Source organism: Porcisia hertigi, chromosome 27 (assembly GCF_017918235.1).
Source record: "Porcisia hertigi strain C119 chromosome 27, whole genome shotgun sequence".
Classification (NCBI taxonomy): domain Eukaryota; phylum Euglenozoa; class Kinetoplastea; order Trypanosomatida; family Trypanosomatidae; genus Porcisia; species Porcisia hertigi.
The window spans coordinates 243,362-263,862 of NC_090586.1; the positions used below are offsets into that span (position 1 = coordinate 243,362).

The window sequence follows — 20,501 nt, forward strand, 5'->3', positions numbered from 1 at the left end:
CAGCCTCCGCCACGTGTAAGTCTTATCGCTGCTATTGTCAAGTAATCCCTGTGGTCGCGTTTCCCTCGGTTGCGCCAATGACTGTCCAAATATATACACATATGTACATACATATATATATATATATGTGGGTATATATATATATGCATATATATCTACATACATAGACACAAGCACAACAACAAAAAGTACGTTTCTCACCCACCCCCGCAAAAGGAATGAGGGCATCATGGGTTTTCTTTGTTTCTGAAATCAATGCTCCTCTCTCGGCCTCGTTGCTCAACGAGGGAGCACACTCATGGTCATTGCTGGTGGGTTTGTTGTGCTCACCGGGAATGGGTGCGGAGTGATGGTGTAGATGATGTGTTGGAGGGCCGTTGGAAATAGAAGAAACACGGTGTGTGTGAGTGTGTGTGTGTGTGTTATAGTCCAATGAGATATATATGCCTTCATATTGTCCGTCGTAGTGAACCCACAATTTCTGTTGAACCACCCCACATTTTTTTTTTCATTGATCGTCATTGACGTGTTCACTGTGTCTGTACGTTTCTGTGATTTTGGCGGTTGATGTCCACATGGACGGGGTTTTGTGTCTGTCTGTCTGTCTCCCGTTCGTCTGCACCCTCTGCAAATTTCTCCTTCATGGAACACACGCACACACACACACACACAAATACAAATGTGCTCCCTCCCCCGGTGACAGCAGCAGCAACAGCGGTGGATATCTTTTTGGGCCGGAAAAAGGTGCCCAGTGAGTCGTTGCAAGTCCCGTAACCGCTTTCATCCCCTTTTCTTCCTCTCCGCCCCCCTGTCCCCCCTAGTCACCTAAGCAGGTTTGTGGCAATGCTGCGCTTCCCTAAACAGGTATCGGCTGCACAGAGCACATCCCTGATCGCGCTGTGCGGATCATGTTGCTGTGTATCGTCAACGCCACCACGGATGCAATTGCAGCATCGTGACCGCGTTCTTGGTTCACACGGCGCAGGCCTAGTCAATCACGAGTCGATGGCGACGATGCAAATCAACCCTAACTTCTCACGTGCGCAGAACGCCGCGCCCGCAGCCGACGTTTTTCGCACCAAAGTCCACGAAGGCTTAGGCACTAGCGACAACGATCCCTACGTACGCACGTTGCCCAACCAAGAGTCTTGTCCACCAGAGAGCTCGGTGCTACGCTCAGCTGCGCTCACTGCCCCAACGCTCGAGGAACGACAGTCTCTGGACAAGAAATGGGGTACGTTGCAGTACTGGCTTGGTGACCAGTACCCCCGCCTTCCCCTCTTTGTTGAGCAGCTGCTTGTCAAGGATGCGCTGCCTGTGTCGCCAGCAGCGGAAGCCATGGTGCAGTCCTTTGCAGCGGAGGTGATCCCAGCTATGGCAGGGCAAGCTGGCGCCGGCGCAAAAGAGAAGCTAGAAGCGCTGTGGAAGCAGGCGGTTCAGGCGTACGGTGGATTGAACACGGCTCACATCTTTGATAGGGCGGTCTTCGAGCGCGAGCTCGCGACGCTGCACGCGCGCTACGAGGCAGACATGTCTGCGTTGTCGCCTCGCGAGGATGGCATGCTGGCACTGGAGGTGCTTCGTCGTAAAGTGATTGCGAAGCGCAACTCTTTCCTCCGGGATGGTCTGCTGCCGCTGCTACTAGACAACCAATACTTTGGCTACGGCGATGGCGTGTGGCGCGTGTTCTTCGACAGTGTTGCCGCACACAAGAGCGATCTCTTCTCCTCTGCGAACTCCCCTGTTAGCGCCACACTCGGTTTTACTTGGGAAGCGCTCATGATGGAGGATGTGGTGCGCACTCCTGCCATGACTGCACCTGTCGCCCTCTACCTGCTGTTGGTGTCTATTTCTGCAAGTCGTAGCCGTGCTCCCGCGGAACTCAAGGCTGCATCTGCTCATTTGGACATGGGTATCGGTCCCGCAGAGCAGCATGTAGCGCCGGCAACCCTCACCACACTCGATCCGATTCTGAAGCGTCGATTCGCTGTGGAGGCCGTAAAGAGATTGCTGGGAGAGATGAAGGGCTGCGCCCGACTCACAAAGGCGCTACGTGCTGCCAAGCTCTATGATTCCAGCCGCGATGCCGCGCTGTGTGAGGCGATGCTGGACGATCGGCAACTCCTCCTGGCTGATGTGGAGGGCATTGTGGACCGCTTTGACAGCACCGCAGAGGTGAAGTCGCTGATGAACTCACTGATGAGTGGCACGGACAGTAACATCAAGGCGCACATCTGTAACGTCTTCCAGATATCTGGTATTGAGAGGAGGAGTCACCAGCGAGTGGACTGGGACGCCGCCATGGCCGCGGTGGACTGGGCACACCGCTGGCGCGAACATACGCGTGCGCTGCTCTCGGACCCGGCTACGTTGGAGGCCGTGTACCGCCTGCTCAAAAACGCGACTGGTGCAAAACATGCCGCGAAGCGACTCTTCAGTGAAGAGTATGCGTCTGAAGTGGAGGCCACCCTTCACAGACGCAGGGAACGTGCGGCAGCACGCGTGGCCCGTGTTGAGCAGCTGGTCCGAGATCTCACAACGTATGAACGGGTAGACAGCACGCTGAACGTGTTGCGTGAGGCGGGGGTGTCGTTGCAGGAGCTGGAGTCTGCTGCGTCAGCGGCAGTGCAGCAGCGCACGGTGCGCCGCCCACAGGTCGACAACGGCGTGCTTGACCTTGTGTTGGACGCCATTCGTCAGCGCCATCCCTCATGGGGAAAGTCTGGTGTTCTTCCCCCGAGTGACTCTCAGGCGTCCAAGTCGCCGTTGTGGTACTTGGAGTGTATGACACGCATCTATATTCGTCTTTCCTACGTCCCACAGGCGGCAGCGGCTCTCCTAGCCCAGCGCACGCGCCGCCGTCTAGGCCCTGTCGGGATGGAGTCCACGCAGTTCAACGTGCCGACGGAGATGGGTATGGTGGAGCAGTATGACAACCTGCAATATAAGCGGTACGACTGGCAGGGCTGGTATCAGCGGATGGTGGATATTCATAACCGAAACGTGTCTGTTAAATGCCGCCTTGACGATCTGAAGCGACTGGACGCCTGCGGGAACCCATTTGTGGAGTTGCAAGCGGAACGGCGTTTGCGCATCCTCGCTGATGATCGCGTTGGCATGGGCGTGCTGAAGTTGGACAGCGACAAGTACGAAGATCAATCAGATAACATCACGCACGGCTCGATAAAGTTATCGGAGCTCCTGGCAGATGCTCGCAAGGCGCACCTAGGAAAGGAGTACTGGCCATCGGTCGAGGTGAAAGTGCGCCGTCCGTCTGGCCAAAGCAAGACGTACTACTCCGTCCTTGATGATGCACGCATCGAGTCGAAGAGTAAAGAGCTGTACGAGAAGTATCGCGAGGCAAAGAAGCGAAGCCTCTTCGTGACGCCAATGGACTTGTGGTTGGACGTGAAGGGCATGCAGGTTCGTAAGACAGCGGAGACCGCAGATGCGCAGGGCTACACAGTCGACACCCTCCACGATGCAATGGACAGCGATCGTGAGGGCAAGGAGTGACGCTGCACACACACACACAACAGTATACGAGGAGGCCATCGCGTTTAATTCATTTGCCCGAGTGCAGGTGCCCTCCTTTTTTTCTGTTCTCCGTATCTTTTGCGCGCGCGCGTGTGTGTGTGTGTGTGTGAAAGGGGGGAGGGGTCTGTCAAGTTTTTTTTTGTCACTGAACGTTGGTTAAGGAGGGAGGGGTGTGTGAGGGTGGCGATGTTGTGTCTGATTGCATTGAAATACACAGTGAGGATACACAACACACAACCCCATGCAAAATATGTATACAAAAACAAGCTGGGAGAAGGACACGGCGGATAGGGAGTGGCCTGTGTACATCTTCAGGGAGATGGCTTAGCGACGGGGCGGGGGAGGCAGCCACCAAGCGCGCTTTCTTCGGTTCCAAAGAATATCGAGAGCGCCCTCAAAGCAGGGGGAAAGGAATTGTAGTTGCGACAGAAAGACATCAACTTTTCTGTCTGCTACATCTCCTGGAGGGGAGGGGTTTCTCAAAAAATAACCCTCCTACTGCCCCCGTGGAGGACGCAGGGAGGGGGTGTTCGGACTCTTCTTGTTCCTCTGTTGATGAACATGTTGCATCGACTTTTCATATTGATGTGTGAATGTGCGACCCCTCTTTCACGTGCTGTGATGTCTACCGAACACCTCTTTTTTTTCTCTCTCGCTTCTCTCGGCTCGTCTTCGGTCGTCAATCCCTTCGTATACATATATATAATGCGGCCTATCGTGACGGCGGCGTTCACGTTCTGCTGGAGTCTACATCTGCAATCACCGTTGCCGCCAACGCCTGTGCAGCAGTCATGTGCATTACTCGACGTGTGTGAATGTTGGGCGACCACAGGATAGGCGCACGTTAGCATCGATTCACCCTCATCCTACACGAAGAAATATTCATGTAAACCCCCATACCTCCAAAGGGAGAGCGGAGAGGTTGACGTTGGGCACTCCCGGTCTTTGCACCCAACAGCAAGCATACGTGGGTACGTGCCCCCTGTCTTTACTTCCTTCCGGTTTGCCTCATTGACTATTGACAGGGTATCAGTGAAGAGACGTCTCCCTCCCTCTTTTTTTTCCTCCATGCCTTCTGCATTCTTCACCCACCTCTGCGCGGGAGGCTGCTGACGACAGCGCGTGCGGTCGCCCACGCCACACTCGCTTAGGAGCGAGTTTCAGCGTGACAATGCCATGCAACGCTACATGGAAGTCCGGGAGGCGTACGAGCGGGTGTTCATTGCACGGGAGCGTCGCCAGCCCGTTGTTCCGTCGCATCACCACACGCTGCAGCTGCTGGCACGGGTATGTGCTCATGTGAAGGCTGTTGTGGATGCAGCAGTGGAAAAGTAGGTGCAGGTGCGCGAGTCCACAGTCGCGGCTGTAGAGTTACTGCTCGCCTTCCCCCCGAGAGGGCTGAGCGTGGTTTTGTGGGTCTGCTGACGCACGAGAGGCGCCAAAGAAAACCTCTACAGACCACTCACTAGCCTTCGGGGTCGCCTTCAGATGAACCGCATTCCATAAGTCAGGACGTCTCAGGTTCAGTCGCCAGGCAGTCAGGTGCACTATCGCTTTAATATCCAAGAATGCAGCCGCCGCGGTTCTTGGCTGCGTCGCAATTGAATTGCGCAACCCTGTTGCTTCAACCACGCTTACCTCTATTCTCAGGCCTGGCGCGTGCGCAGCGACTGCTCTGCGTCTCTGATGACAGCGCTAGTGGGCTTGGCGCCTCTTCGGCAACATCGACGGGGTCTACTCTGCAGCAGTGTCGAAGGCAGGTCTCGGAAGCCCGGGCCGCGCTCGCTGACGCCCACTCGATGCAAGAGTGCCTAAAAGACCGACTCAGCCAAGTCCCATCAAATGCTGAACAGAGACAGACCTGCTTACCTCGATAGCGGCATCGACGTGGATGCTGGTGTCGCTGAAGAGATCAAAGCCCAACTTCTGTGAGAGCTCACTGTCGGTTGTGTCACGTTGCTGGACGTTCTGTGCAAGAATGGCGGCAAGGCGTTTGCCGAGAAAGGGCGCCCGAGAGTCCTCTGACGACTTCTTTTTTTTTGATGTTTCGTCTATGAACGGTAATGCGCTTTTCTTGTCCATCTGGTCCGATGAAACCGTGACGCGCTGTGTGTGGTCCCCGAGGGGGTTGCGGACTGTGTGCTTTTCAAATCACTGGGTGCTACCCACCAAGAGCTCCTTTGCCGGCGTTGGAATGAAATGCAAAGGTGCAATCAATCGAATGTGACAACTCGTCTGCTCTACAAATCATGAACGGTGCCCCGAGGCCATGATGTCCGTGATGTACGCAAGGTCACCTACGTTTTTTTTTTTCGCAGCTCGTGCCTCGACACTCCCGGCCACCCACGCTTCCTCAAAGATGCCTGCTTTTGTGACTCTAGACGTGCCCCCTACATGTACCCTGGAGGGCCCGGTCATGAGGCGCTGATCCCGTTCCCCCCCCCCCCTCCTGTATGAGGCTCGTGTTGCCACGTCGCAAACGCAAAGTTCCGCACCACCGCTCCGCGCTCTCTTCACCCCTTATCGTTCCCGCTCTGACTTTTACCCTCCTTCCCTCCTTCCCCCCTCCCCCCCACATACGCACACACACTCATACGTACACTCACCCACCGACAGAAGTCTCCTCCTTGTATTCGGAACGTATTTAGGTACCTCCACCCCCCCCTCCATTCCTTACATCCACCCATCTCTCCCAAAACGGCAAACATGAAGGTGGAGCTGACGATGCAGTACTTGGACGAGTGGATGCTCCGGTGGCGCAAGTTTCAGACTGAAAGCGACTGGCAGATCGAGAAGAACCGCCAGTGGTGGCGACAGGCAAACATCATCACTGCCGGCGCGGTGATGGGGAGCCTCGTCATGTACACCGCCGGTGCTGCGACGATCCGTCGCCAATTCGGTGCCCCGCACTTCTTCGATGTCGGTGTGGACGCGAAGATTAAGGAAGCGATTTGCGATAGCATGACGAGCCGCTGGCGCTACACTCCGCAGGGATATGGTCGTCTGATGGTTGTTGGGCTCCCCACCTTCTTTGTGTTCGCGTTTGGCGAGCACATCCAGGAGCGCCGCCGTCTTCGCGCCTACGTGAACCAGAACACCGTTTTTGGTGAGCAAGCGCGTCGTCTTGTGCAGAACGGCAAAATCGAGGAGTACCTCGCGGTAGACATTAAGGCCTCCCTTCCTCATAATCAGAAGCAGCTGTACGCGTAAACTTGAGCAGGGGCGCTGGCGGACTCGGCGATAACTCTGACCGAGAGGGGGAAGCAGCAGTGCCAAGGGAGAATGCAGAGGTCGAGAAGCATGTCAACTCGTGACCCCAGTGTTGCAAGTCCTCGACAAGGTTCAACGCGAATGTCCCAGGGATGTCGCTATGCGTCTCATTTGTAGGGTGCATCGGCCCCTAAAAGAATACAATGAGTCGTCATCTGTGCATGTCTTTCGCGTTGGCGGTCTTCGTGACTGCACGAGAACTTCTCTTCTTCACACCTTGGCCCGTGTGTGTGTGTGTGTGTAGGCCCCCTCAGGACACGTGTACTCCCGACGGGGTCGCAGTTCCTGTCACATGAGCATCCTCGAAACGGGCGCGGTGCACCTCTCTGACACCGTATCACCTCTCCTACTTACCGTTACGTGTGTTGGTCGTTCGGCCGCCTCTCTCTGTTTTTTTCTCCAGTTCTTTTCTTATAGCGTAGTAGTAGCCTGTGGTGGGAGCACGATGATAACGGACATACGTGTCTCCCTTCTCCACCTCTCGCAATGGAAGGCCCTCAGAGTGGGAGGAGTTTGCAAGGGGAGTTCTTTGTCGCCATCTGTTTAACCGCCGCCCCCCCCCCTTCTCTCTCTCCTTGTGGACGCCCCCCCCTCCCTCCCTCCCATTTTAAAACTTACACACTGAAGAGGGAAAAAAGAAAGTGCAAATGAGCGAAATCTACACACACGCACACACACGAGAACACCACCGCGCCAGCCGCGGCGAACGTGAGATGGGTGCAAGCAAACAAAAATATCCTGACGGCGTCTCACATTGGCAAGCGCAGGTTCCGCCAGAGATGGAAAAGTGGGGGGAAGATGAAGGAAAGGGGATGTTCGAAGCGCCAGCGCTGCCTGAGTCAGTCCCGAGCGGGCATGATCGGGGCATGTGCAGAGCCTTTTGCGCGAGCTTCTTCGCCCAGACGGGTCGAACGAATGAGTCTTGCGTTTCCCCCTCTCGCCCCCCCGCCAACTCTCTTTCCTTCCTTTTGGTTGTGTATGTGTAATCCGTGTATCTCAAGCTCTGAAAATATCTTCCTGTATCACCCTTTGTCTCTTGTTGACTGCCTTGTGTGTGTGTGTGTGGGCGTGTCTGTTTTGGTTGCCTTCCGACATGCTTCAGGTCTTGTCAAGGATATTCATCACCCCCCCCCTCCCCTCCCCCCCCTCCTCCCTCAACCGTACATACGCTTCTCTCATTTCTCATACCGCAGCCCGCACGCACACGATATACACACACACACGCGCCATTTCCCTCCCCCCTCACTCATTTTCACTACCACCACGAACAGCTCCACTTGTACATGTGTACATGTGTGTGTGTGTGTGTGTGCACGCGATCCGTCTGAGTAAATCCAACTTTTGAAATCGACTACCACCACCGGGGGGGGGGGAGGAGGAGGAAAAAAAGGAATACAGAAGGAAATCGAAGAATCCGATACCGTTACACAGAGATAAAATAAACCTTCAGAGGAGAATCGCTCTCTTTTTTTTTTCTCGTGGCCCATTTCATATAACCGAAAAAGAAAGTATTCGTGCCCATATACGTATATATCGTCGTCGCGCTCATTGTTGGTGAGTCCGCGTCTCTTTCCATTACAAGTTCACACATCGTCACAAATATCATTCACTTTTATCTCCCGTTTTGCGTATATCGATCTCTCTTTTTTTCATTCCCGAGCGCACCGACGGGTTGGTTCGCCTCCTTAGCATCGTGTTTCTCTTCTTTCCGTGCCGCCGTCATCTCATTTAGTGTCGCGGTTCTTTATAACACCGCCTCGCCTCTCCACTCCCTGGGTTTCCTCGGCACAACTCCTCTTGCTTTCTTTTTCTCATTGAACCGACGCAACTCAGCCTGTATATAGGTGTACCCGAGCGCAAGCGCTTGTGTGTTGTGTCTCCGCGAGTGTGTCCAGCGTTGTAGTTTTCGATCCCCACAAGAATTGTTTTTGAAGGTTCGCCTTTGCAGCTCTTCAGTGCTGTTTTGCCCCCCCCCCCCTCCCCCCTCTCCCCCTGTTCTGTGGGATCAAGTTGCTGTATTTCTTCTTGTCTTTTTGGTTTAGAGCGAGAGGTACACCCCATAACATCGACAATTTGCGTACACGTCCACGGTCACGCATACTGCGAGAACGCGGGGGGGGGGGGGACGCATCTTCCTACCGCGTCCACACTGCGTGTGTCAGTATCAGAGAGTTCGTCCCGTGGGCAGTGGACCCTGGATGAACCCCACGGTACGCTGTTCTTGTGCGGAATTACTTGAATTCCCTCTGAGAGAGCCAAAAAAGTATTATCTATGCATATAGGCTTTCTGTCCGTTGCTCCCCGTCTTTTTGAAGTGGAAGTGATGGTGGTGGGGGTGAGTTCGCTTGTTGGATGGCTTTGGTGGTACTCCCCCCGTTGGTGCTGATCTCCCTATACGTTTGGTGTCGTTTAGTGACACTAAAGCAGCGCTTGGCCCGAACGTAGCGATTGGTGCCTTTTTTTTTGTAATTCGTTCATCGTGCTTGTCGGCCTCTTTTTTTTTTTAGTTGCTGTTGCTCCATACTGCCTCTGAAAGAGGGAAGGAGGTGGTGAGTGGCAAATGTGCGAAGGCCAGCGCATATCCATCATTTTTTAAGTTTGTGCGCCCTCCCCCCCTCTTCCCACAATTGTTTACAGCGTCTCTTCTTTGTTTTATTCACGACTGCTGTCTATTATCATCAAGTACTCCTCGCTTTCTTTCTCTGTTCTCACGCATAGCTTACAGAGCGTCAACTCCACTTCGCCTCTCTTCGTGTGTGTGTGTGGGGGGGGTGCGTGAGAGGATTGGCCAGCAGTGCCGGGTTCTCTCTCTTAGCGCGCCGCCTCTATTTTTTTTTATTCCTTCTCCCACTACCTTTCACCCCCCACCCTCTATGTTTGTGTGCAAACTGTGTGTCGCTTAATCGCTTGGCCTCTCGTTTCGATATTGTTATCATCGCATCTTTTTAGCGCTCTCTTGGTGTAACTCGTTGTGTGCGCGCGTCTGCGTTTGCTCACAACCACTTCCGTCATTCGCTTCCAGTGTGGCCCTTCTGAGTGCCTTATTGACTTGCTTCAACTTCTTTTTTTTTTCACTTGGCGCGTCCCGCAAAGCTAGCGAATTGGCGGTCTCCAAGAGAATCCAGGACTCCATAAATACAATCATTCGAGTCACACCAGCAGTTTTTGTGCCTTCCACCCGTGTGTGTGTGTGTGTGTGTGTGTGTATGACGCAAGATTCTTTCGTCTGGTTTGAAAGAGTTGTATTCGTTTTTTTTTCACGGAGGATTCGAGTTAAGCTCGCCGGTCTTTGGGAATGTCGGTTTACTTTGGGGATTGCTACAGCCGGACACTGCCACGAGGCTTCGTCGGACTATGCACAGTCGCGTTGGCACTTTTTGTGGGGTCAACACGGGGGAGTGCCGCTGTGTACGATGTGCACGCAGTAGAGATAACAGTGGAGAACACTTTTTACAGTGCTTTTCGCAGTTCTCAGGTGTTGGCGTGCGCGGCAAGAGGGGGCGTTCTTGTGCCAGATGTATCTGACACTGTTCACCTGCAGCTGCTAAACAAAGTACAAGCCGAGGGGGTTACACGCTACTACGGCTATCTCGGTGGATCCACTCTGCTGTCCTCTACTGCCTGTACTGAATCCACGGCAACACTAGACTGTATCTGGTATTGGGATCAAGGGCGCTATAGCGGTTTGGAGAACGCATATCCCTTTTACAAGGGCAACTACCTCCCCGACTCAGGCGGGAACGGTGGCTTGGAGGGTGCAGGCATGATTAGCACAACCTCGGGGAACTACTGGCTGCGGCGCAATAACGCACAGGCGTTTCCGGGCATAAGACACCAGCGCTACGCAATGCTCGCGCTTCTCCCCACAGATTCAAAGCCGGGGTGGGTGGACAGCAGTGACACTTCGTTTTCTTACGGTCAAGCTCCCACGACCCTCTACTATGCGATGTGCCTTGTCGAGCGGGCAGCGACGACGACGACGACGACCACCACCACCACCATCATCACCACGACCCCGACAACCCTGGTGCCAGAGGCCACTACACTAAACGAACCCGGGGAAAGGGAGGCCACCGCCACAAGTGTGGCCACCATAGTCGGTTTTTCCGTTGCCGCCGCACTGGTGGTGGGTCTCGTCGTGGCTCTGATCACCTACAAAGCCCGTCGAAAGGGCTGCTGTTGCTTTGCTGTCCGTAAGCCTACAGCTGTGTCGTCAATGACAAGGAGCCCGGCCGTTGACTCGCCAACGACACAGAGCTCCAATTCACGCGTGTCACGGCGCTCTGGCCTCTCGTCGGACTCGTCCTTCCGGTCCAGAGGCAGTCACAGTATCAGTGAGCGATCTTTCCACGCTGCCGCGCCAAACAGAGATGGTTCCCGGCGCAGTCTGATCCACTGGCATGACTACGAAAATGCAGTCGGTTATCTCGATAGCCATGGCTCGTATGTTAGCGGCAGCGGCGTGGAATCATTAGCAAGCGATGAGCTTAATCTCTTCTCAGATGGAGATGTCGTGCTTCTCCCGGACTTTCAGTTCTCGGCAGCTTTGTTTGTTGACCCCGCCTTTTCTTCCCAGGTAAGCAAGGCTTCGACGGAGAGGTCTTCAACGAGTTCGCCACAGCCAGCCCGCAGCGTGGAGTGAGCCTCGCCACGAGTGTGAGGGTTGTCGATTAGGCTAAAGATTGGCAACAGCAACAACATGAATACAAACGTATATGTTTGTATTCACCCCCCCACCCCCCACACACACACACACGTTCAGCTCTACTCTGTTTCCCACGTCCTTCCTCTACTGCCAGTGCGCGTTTTATGTTGTTTCCCAGTTGTATACGTGAATTTGTGTGTTGACGTCTACATGTGTGCATGCTCTATTCCCCCCCTTCCCCCCCCCTCCTCCTCCCCCCCCCCGCCAGGAGGCTTTGTGCATAAAACGAGCTCTCTCTCCTTCCGTTGGCTCCATCTTTATTTTCCTATGCCCTCTCCTTTGCTTGTTGATCGTTTTTTTGTCATGTTTTCATACGCGCTGCGAGAGGCACCTGCCCGCATATCCCCCCCTTTTTTTTTGTGCATGTCTTTTGTTGTCACGGTCGCTTTGCGCACTTTTTTACACTTTTTTTTGTTGTTCTTCCGCTGGAGGAGGCGGAGAAGAGGGCGCTTACTGATCTATTGTGCTCAGCTCACCTCTCGTTGGTCTGCCTTCATCACGTGTGTGTGGCCCCCCCCCCCTCTCCCTCCCCCCACACACATTCACACACTCACACACACGAGTCATGAGCATCCCCTTCTTTCTTTGTGCTGTATTGACGGTGGTTTCGCTTTTGCGCTCGAAGCGAGGAGGACCGTGTCTCAGTTGACTATTTACCCCCCTTCCTTCGCTTCCCCCCCCCCCCCCCAATTTTGCGCGTGGAAATGTTTCCCTGCTCTCTGTGTCCCTTGTCCCGCACCCCTCTGTCTCACTGTCCCCTTCCCTTCCCTCACTCTCCGCGCCCTTACTGTTGTTGTTCAGTGCACTGCTAATCACTGCTGGTCACACACACACACGTACACACATCCTCCCAACAACAAAAAAAAAACGCGTACATGCGGCACATAAGCGCACAGACCCAACCACCGTCGCACCTGCCCTACTAAAGACTCTTCAATCATCCACCGCCTCACCACCGTAACAACGTCACTCAAATCGAAAGCCCGTGTTTCTCAAAAACACCGATTTTTTTTTCCCGCAGCGCTGCCACATTCGATCTCCCCAAGCGCCACACCAACGCAGTGTAATGGATCGCAAGGCGAAAGAGACCCTTCCTTATGGGATGACTGCTCGTTCGGCGCGGGGGGACACCCAGGAAGGGCCGTCGTACCCACGCTCTGAGCTTGACGCGGATGCGGTTCAGGAATACACAGCGAAGGAGATGAGGGGTGTGGAGGTAACATCCTCTATTGACTTGCCGGACCCGCACGACTTTTCGCAGTACGACCCAAAGCGCTGGGTCCAGATGCAGGATGAGATCCGCGCGGATCGTGTGGCCCGCCGCCGCGTCCCGGCAAACGTGTTTCAGAAGTACTTCGACCGTGTCATTCCCTACGGCGGCCTGCTCTCCACGGGTCTCACTCTGGCCAGCTCCTCCATTGGCGCTGGCATTATCGCGCTGCCCTTTGCCTTCAATGCTTCGGGTTTGGTGATGGGCATTGTGTACATGATCGGCATCGCCCATCTCACCGTGTATTCCTACTACTTGCTGGGCCAGGCTGGCACCAAGACTGGTCTGCGTAACTACGAGCAGATTGTGCGCACGCTCCTCGGCCCCGGCGCGGACTACTTCCTTGCATTCTGCATGTGGCTTCTCAGCTTCGGTGGCGAGGTGTCGTACATGATATCAGTGAAGGATATTTTGACGGCGTTTGCGGAGGACTCGGACAAGACGCCGGCGCTACTGCAGAACATCTGGGGCCTGCGCCTGCTGACCACTCTCGTGTGGCTCGTGTTCATGCTGCCGCTGTGCCTGCCAAAGGAAATCAACTCGCTGCGCTACTTCTCCTGCGCCGCGGTTGTGTTTATAGTGTACTTTGTCATTGCCATGGTGGTGCACAGTGCCCAACACGGTCTTCGTGCGGATCCGCGCCCGGAGATCAGGTTGGTCACAACAGGCAACGAAGCGGTTGCCGGAATGGCCACGTTTATGTTCGCCTTTCTCTCGCAGCTGAACGCGTACGAGAGCTACGCCGAGATGGCGAAGCCCACGCCACTGCGCCTCACGATAGCTTCTGCCCTCTCGGTCGCTATCGTGTTTGTGCTGTACTTCTTCGCAGGGCTCTTCGGCTACCTGGACTTCGGCGATGTGATAAAAGGCTCTGCACTGAAGCAGTACCACCCGGTGAAGGACCCCATGATGGGCGTTGGGTACGCCGGTCTCCTGTTCAAGCTCTGCGTTGGTTTCGGCCTGCATATGATCCCGGTTCGTGACGCCATCTATCATTGCGTGCACGTGGACGTAAGGGCGATTGCGTGGTGGAAGAACGCGTGCGTGTGCGGCACCATGGCGCTCCTCGCGCTGATCGCGGGTCTGTTCATCCCGAACATCAAAGTCGCTTTCGGTCTCGTTGGTGGCTTCTCTGGCGGCTTCATCGGCTTTATTTACCCCTCTCTCATGGTGATGTACGCCGGCAACTGGTCGCTGTCGTCGGTGGGGTGGTTCCACTACTTGACGACGTACTGTCTGCTCATCGTCGGTGTGTTCGGCGTGGTGTGGGGTACAGCCGCCTCGATCTACGGTGAGATTTAGGGCACCTGGCGTACGTGTCGATGCGCTTCACCACTTGTCGTCTGGTGGTCTCGTTTCCGTCGTCTGCCCAGCAGTGCAGCCTAAAGAGAGCGCAGCTACAAGACCAGCAGTCGGTCCATGTCGTCATCAAAGCACATCATCAAAATAATAATAAACAACATAATAAAAGTAAACAGCAGCAGAAATCGGAGTCGCCCGCGGATATTAGAGAAAAAAGGGAGTGGGTGTTGTCTCGTGCGAACCCAATCACTTAAGCGCCATCACCGCATATACATACATGTATTTATGTACATGTGCTTCTCTGGAGGTTCAACTTTCACTTATGATCATACGTTATGTAATGTTGGGAGAGCTCTTGTGTTACCCTGTGCGCCCTGGTGTGCCTGTGTGTGTGGTTGTGTGTGTTTGTGTGTAACCTTTTGGTGTGTGCATTATAGTGCGACAACGAGACAGATCTCTCTTCGGTATCACCAGAGCTTTATTCGGACTTCTGAAAATCTTTTAGTCAGGGCACGTGTGCTGATGTCTCTCTCTTACCCGAGAAAGGGAGGGGGGGAGGGCCACCACCGGCTGCTATCAGCCCCCCCCCCCGGGTCATACTCGCTGGTGCACCTTCCCTTCTCTCTATTCGCTCACCAACACAGACACACAGACAAAACATACAAAGCTAATTTTCGCTGGTTCTCTCGTCTTTTTTTTTCGCTTTCCCCCTTTCCCCCATTCATGCTGCTTCATTTACAAGATCCGTTTCTTTGTCTTTTACCGTTCGAATTCATCTCTCTCTCTCCCCTTCCCTCTGCGTTCTTCTTATCTTGCTATTGTCTTGACTGCTTCGATCCTGTTTACCTCCTGTCCTTTGTGAACGCGGTGCGGTGTTTCGATTTGTGTTGTCATGCCCAAGTGTACCTCCTTTTTTTCCTCCCAAGTTTGTGCTCTTTTTTTTTTGTACCCCTCCTCAAGAAAAAAAACTTTTTTTTCTGCTTTTGTTGTTTTGTTCGCCGTGTTTCACGATTTCCCCCCCTCCCTCAATTCTCTTCTTTCGTCTCCCCCATTGGTCCTCCTGTTTTTGCTCTTCTCGCTGTTGTTGTCATACCTTTCTGACGCTGCTCCACGCGTGAATGGCCTTTTTTTCCCCCTCCATTCGGGTATGGTCTCCTTTGTGTTTTTTTTTTCCCTTCTCCCGCTCTTCCCTGCCATTCTTTGGTTGGGGAGGGCAGAGAAGACAAGGGAGTGTGTTTGGGGAGGGGGAAGGGAGGGGGGGGGGGGAAGGCGCTCGTGGGCTCGCAGCGCTGTTCCTCACAGCTCATGGTGTTGCACTCCTCCACAGGAGACACTGCACACACCTCTCCCCTCCCTCTCGGATGCACTTTGCACTCATTACGCAGAGGGATGTGGGTGGTGTGTGTGTGTGTGTGCCGCCAGCGGTAACCTGAACCGCACCGAAACACGGTGAGACAAGCACAAAAGGCATTTATAGTAAACGTCAAAGCATAGCCGACCAAAACTGAATGTTTGCCTGTGCTCTTTCTTCCTTTGTGCTGATATTGCTGCGGCATTTTCGGTGCCGATGTCCTTTCTCCCATTCCACTCTCCCATGATCCATCCATCCATCCATATATCCCTTCCTCCCCCCTCCCCGCTTGATTCACTTCCAATTCCGAAACAGCGTTCTTTTTGCGTATGCACCCGGTGTATTGACCCACGCGGTCTCTTGGTATCTTTTTCTTTCGTTCTATTTAACTTTTACCTCTCCGTGGCGCCGCTCGCCGCCTGAGCAGCACTTCCCTTGTGCATTTTGACGTGGTTCTCATTCCCCCCTCCCCCTTACTGTAAATGCGCGTAAACCCGAGGCCGCGCGCCGCGGAAGGTGTGTTGTCTCATCGATGAGGACGAGCGGATTCTGTGGGGTCTGAGTGCGCGTGCTTACTACGGCTCCTACCCCCCCCCCCTCTCCTCCCCACACACACACCGCGATTTGAGCATTGGAGACACAGAAATACAGGAGAGCGATGAATTAATAAAAATCCGCACCTTTTCAGGTTCCTTCTCTCACCTTTTTCTTACTTTTGTGCCGGCACTGCTTTTAGCATACTTCAGTGTAGTGCCGCCGCCCCTCTCCTCCTCCTCCTCAAATTTCTTTCTTTGTTGCGTGATTGGTTTTCTCCTTTTTTTTTTGTTATCTTGGCGCTTGACGGTGTGCATGTACGAGGAGTACCTTGTCTGTGCATGTATGTATTGGTGCGCGTTTGAGTCTACAAGGTACCGCCGTACGCTTCCCACGCCCCCCCCTTTGTTTTCCTTTTCACCAACTGTCGTGGCATGCTTCTCGTGCTCCTTGAATACTCTCGACTCTCGGGAACATTTCTTATCACTATTGTTGGCGCTTGGGGAGAGGGCTGTGTGTGTGTGCGTGTGTGTGTGCAATACTGAGAGATGGTCGCGGGTGCTCTCTTTTTTATTATTATTATTACGGCGAAGGGTATCAGTGGCGTTTTCATTTTTGTGTCAATGACAAGTGGCCACCCCCCTTCCTTTCTTCCTCCCCATTTTCCAAGTAAAGGGCTATCATCTGGCTGAATGGTGAAGGTGGAGAGGGGGAGGGGGAAGGATCACGGGATCGTTACGCGCTCGTATTCTGCTAGTCACCTGAGCGTGAAACTACAGTGGATGGCGACATACACGCGCGCACACCACACACACGCGGACGGTTAAAATCCCTCTGCCACAAAGGACTTGTTTTTTTTTTTCTGTTCTCCCCAATTTCTGTTTCCATCGTTTCTCGCATCATGGTATCTTCCTCTGACATCGCCAATATTGCGAAAGACATCTGCGGCGTAATGCGGACGGGCACCAATAGGGCACCATGCCTCGCGCGTACGAGGATCGATTGCTCCAATGGTAATGCTCAGCATGGCTACATGCAGTGCGTGGAACGCGGCGCGTTGATCCTCGAGCAGCGGGAGGCCAGAAAACTGGTAAGCGTCTTCGCTGAGAGTGTGCGTGCACGGTTAATGTCCTCTGCTTAGACGTCAGCATCTCGCCCTCCTCACCACCACCACCACCACCACCATCGCGCCGCCCTGGCGTTGTCAAGTCATGTTCCTTCTCTTGCTGCTGTTCTCTCTCTATTTTCCGTGTAATTCTCTCCGGCATCTCCGCTCCCCTGTCCCACCACGCCATTCCTTGCCCACGCGCGTACCATCACCTGCCCACTGTATTCGGCTGGTATGTACACGGATACCCTCTGCCATCGCATTCAATGGCCCCCCCCTCCTCCCCCCCTCTCATCGATACGCGCTAACGCCTGAACACACACACCAAGTGAAAAGGGTTCGGTAATACATACCCCGCAGCACCGCGTGAGTCCCACGAGGAATACACAAAAGCTAACGCAGCGCCTCCATCCCCCCCCCCCCACTCCCTCCTTTCCCCCCTTCTTTCACAAGTCAGCGCAGCGCACAAAATGCCAACCAACAGAGGCGACCGCACCAACAACAACAATGCGTGGCATCGGTGGCGCGTGCCAGACGCGGTGACTCCAGGAAACATGGTGGAGGACCCCCCAGAGTACGGTGAGGACGGGCTGCACATCCTGAACAATGACGGCAGCGAGGAGTGCCTAACAGATGAGATAGTGGTGGGGGCTGATCTCGCCGATGCCAAAGCCAAGAGGACCACGGGGCTGGAGTCGAACTCTTCGATGAATGAGCGAGAGCCAGCAGCAGATGCAGACAAGCAGCAGTCCACCGATATGGACATTGCGCAGCAGATGATCGAGGCGGACCGGCGCGAACGTGAGGAGCGTGTGTGGCGTCGCCGCCATACCACCAACCCCGTGCTGCGAGCGCTGCAGGTGATCATGCCGTATGGTGGCATCCTTGCCTCGGCCTTCAGCATCGCCAGCTCCACCATTGGAGGCGGCATTATCGGACTCCCTGCAGCCTTTCAGATGAGTGGGATGTCGATGGCGACTATTTACCTGGTTGTCGTTGTGACCATGGCGGTGTACTCCTTTGTGCTGCTCGCCATCGTGTCACACAAAACCGGGCTGTACAACTGGGAGATTATCGCGCGTCGCTTGATGGGCCGCGGCTGGGACTACTTCGTCGTTTTCGTGATGTGGGTGCTCTGTTTCGGTGGGGATGTGTCGTACATCATTGCCCTCAAGAGCATTCTTACCGGGTTCCTGTCTAACTCGCCGACTGTCTCGGACTACATCCAGTCGGATTCAGGGTACCGCCTCGTCACATCGGCGCTGTGGATGCTCGTGATCCTGCCGATGTGCCTGCTCAAGGAGATCAACTCACTGCGCATCATTTCGACCGTGGCCATCCTCTTTGTTGTGTTCTTCACGATCACGTGCATCATTCACTCCGGCCAGACCCTGCACCGCCGTGGCATGAGAGACGATCTCGTCATGTTCCAAACTGGGAACACCGCTATCAACGGGCTGTCAAGTCTGATGTTCGCCTTCATTGCCCAGGTGAACGCGCCGGAGATTTCTCGTGAGATGTACAAATTTTCCGTCCAGCGCGTCTTCATGTCGGCGCTGCTCGGCTTGTCGCTGTGCGCGATTTTGTACTTTCTCACCGGTTTGTTCGGCTACCTCGACTTTGGTCCGGAGGTAAACGACTCCATCCTGGCCATGTACAATCCCATGAAGGATTATCTCATGGCTGTTTCGTATGTGGGCATGATGCTCAAGATCTGCGTGGGCTTTGCCTTGCACCTGATTCCGTGTCGCGATTGCGTGTACTACCTTGTGGGCACTGAGGCAGCTCGTGTGCCGTGGTGGAAGAATGCCATCCTGTGCGCCGTACAAGCAGCAGTGGCCCTCGTTGCCGGGCTCTTCATCCCACGCATCACCACTGTCTTTGGTCTACTGGGCGGCTTTTGCGGCGGCTTCGTGGGCTTCATTTTTCCGTCTCTCTTCATGATGTACTCTGGCGGCTTCTCGATCAAATCCGTTGGCTGGGGCCACTTTGTGGGCACCTACGCGCTGCTGCTTGTTGGTGTGATTGCCGTAGTGTGGGGCACCAGTGCCGCCATCCACGGTGCTTTCCTCTCGTGGTAGCCGTGCCCTGTATGTGGATGTGCACCCGCGTTTTTCTTTTTTTTTTTATGCGGGCGCGCTGGAAAAAAAAACGCAAGAGGAGAAACACTCGGTGAGCGGCACCGATGACGCTTCTCTCACGTTTTTCCCTCTCTTGGACGCGAGAGGACCCCCCCCCCCTCCTCACCCTACTCTCGTATCTCCCTGGAGTCACGCGCATTGATGCAAGTCGTCGCCCAATCGGCTGCCACCAGCACACACGATGCCCCCAAACGATACCGCCGACACCGCGCACCCACACTCACGCAGAAAGTCCTCTCTCCCCTTTACTTCCTTGCCTCCGTGCGCACTCTTGTGGTCCTCAGCGGCACGAATTCGTGGTCTTGTATTCTCGCAGCTGGAGCTCCGTCTCCCTGGTGCTGCGGGAACACAAGTGCGTTCGCCGCTGCCTCTGTTTCTAGCTCTCTATGGGGAGGCTCTGACTGGACGTTTTGGACAAGAGAGGGAGTTCGGGGAGAAGGAATGCAAGAGGCACGGGTCGCGGGGCGTTCTTTTCGATGGAAACAGAAGGGTGGGGCTGGGTGTTTGACGAGTTCCCCCTTTTTTTTATTCTCGCGGTGGGTGAAACATCAAATAGAAGCACATGCTTACGATAGCGCAGCTGTGATTATATGTACTGTAAACAGTGGAACTCCTCGCGGGGCATGCGAAACCTGATGCGTGCGTGCGTGGGGTGGCTGTTGTCTGTTTGTTTGTCCGTGCAGCTTGATTATCCGTCTTTGCTCATGCTTTGCCATGCAGTGTCGGTTTAAGTGATTCCCCTTCCCCTCTTCCTCGCCACCTTGTGTGTGCCTCTGAGCGGATGAGAGGAGCTTGCGTGGCTCCTCTGCCATTTCCTTCGATATAATTGCGCGTGGAGGTCTTGTGCAATAGTAAGAAGCGAAGCCCGAGGAGGGGGGGGGGACGAGAGGACTTTTCACCCACCCCTCCTTCGTTCCCCCCTTTTTTTTCAGGCTTACCCCCTTTTTGTATCCTTTTTTCCCCCTTCTCTTCATTCTCCCTCCCTCCCCCTTCTTTCAACTCTCAATCTAGTTGGTGCCTGCGAGAGCGATTTCGAGACGTGCATTATGTCTAGACCCACCAATTTGTTTTGTGCAGTTTTTCTGTGTGACACGAACCGAACAAAAGCCAATAAAGAAAAACTTTTGTGATGCCCAAACCCCCTCCTCCGCAATTTTTTCTTTTTTTTTTTTTGGGGGGGGGGCGTGGTGTTACTGCGCACAACGGCACACGCTGAAGGCGACATGCGCGGCTACTCCGCCAGTAAAAGGCGTGCGTGTATGTGTGTGTGTGTGTGTGTGTGT

The 20,501-nt window shown here is 54.4% G+C and overlaps 5 protein-coding genes across 5 annotated transcripts; all 5 read left to right on the plus strand.

The window, feature by feature from the left end:
- Positions 1-843: 843 nt before the first annotated feature.
- Positions 844-3,516, plus strand: JKF63_03225 (uncharacterized protein; the record flags this gene model as incomplete). The annotated part of the gene is made up of 1 exon (XM_067899245.1): positions 844-3,516. The coding sequence occupies one exon, from the start codon at positions 844-846 to the stop codon at positions 3,514-3,516; it is 2,673 nt and encodes an 890-aa protein (XP_067756035.1).
- Positions 3,517-6,243: 2,727 nt separating this feature from the next.
- JKF63_03226 (uncharacterized protein) lies at positions 6,244-6,747 on the plus strand (the record flags this gene model as incomplete). Its single annotated transcript, XM_067899246.1, has 1 exon — positions 6,244-6,747. The coding sequence occupies one exon, from the start codon at positions 6,244-6,246 to the stop codon at positions 6,745-6,747; it is 504 nt and encodes a 167-aa protein (XP_067756036.1).
- Positions 6,748-10,102: 3,355 nt separating this feature from the next.
- JKF63_03227 (uncharacterized protein) lies at positions 10,103-11,449 on the plus strand (the record flags this gene model as incomplete). Its single annotated transcript, XM_067899247.1, has 1 exon — positions 10,103-11,449. One exon carries the CDS (start codon positions 10,103-10,105, stop codon positions 11,447-11,449), a length of 1,347 nt encoding a protein of 448 aa, XP_067756037.1.
- A 1,165-nt stretch (positions 11,450-12,614) lies between these two features.
- On the plus strand, positions 12,615-14,084 carry JKF63_03228 (uncharacterized protein; the record flags this gene model as incomplete). Its single annotated transcript, XM_067899248.1, has 1 exon — positions 12,615-14,084. The coding sequence occupies one exon, from the start codon at positions 12,615-12,617 to the stop codon at positions 14,082-14,084; it is 1,470 nt and encodes a 489-aa protein (XP_067756038.1).
- A 3,547-nt stretch (positions 14,085-17,631) lies between these two features.
- JKF63_03229 (uncharacterized protein) lies at positions 17,632-19,158 on the plus strand (the record flags this gene model as incomplete). The annotated part of the gene is made up of 1 exon (XM_067899249.1): positions 17,632-19,158. The coding sequence occupies one exon, from the start codon at positions 17,632-17,634 to the stop codon at positions 19,156-19,158; it is 1,527 nt and encodes a 508-aa protein (XP_067756039.1).
- Between the last annotated feature and the right edge of the window lie 1,343 nt (positions 19,159-20,501).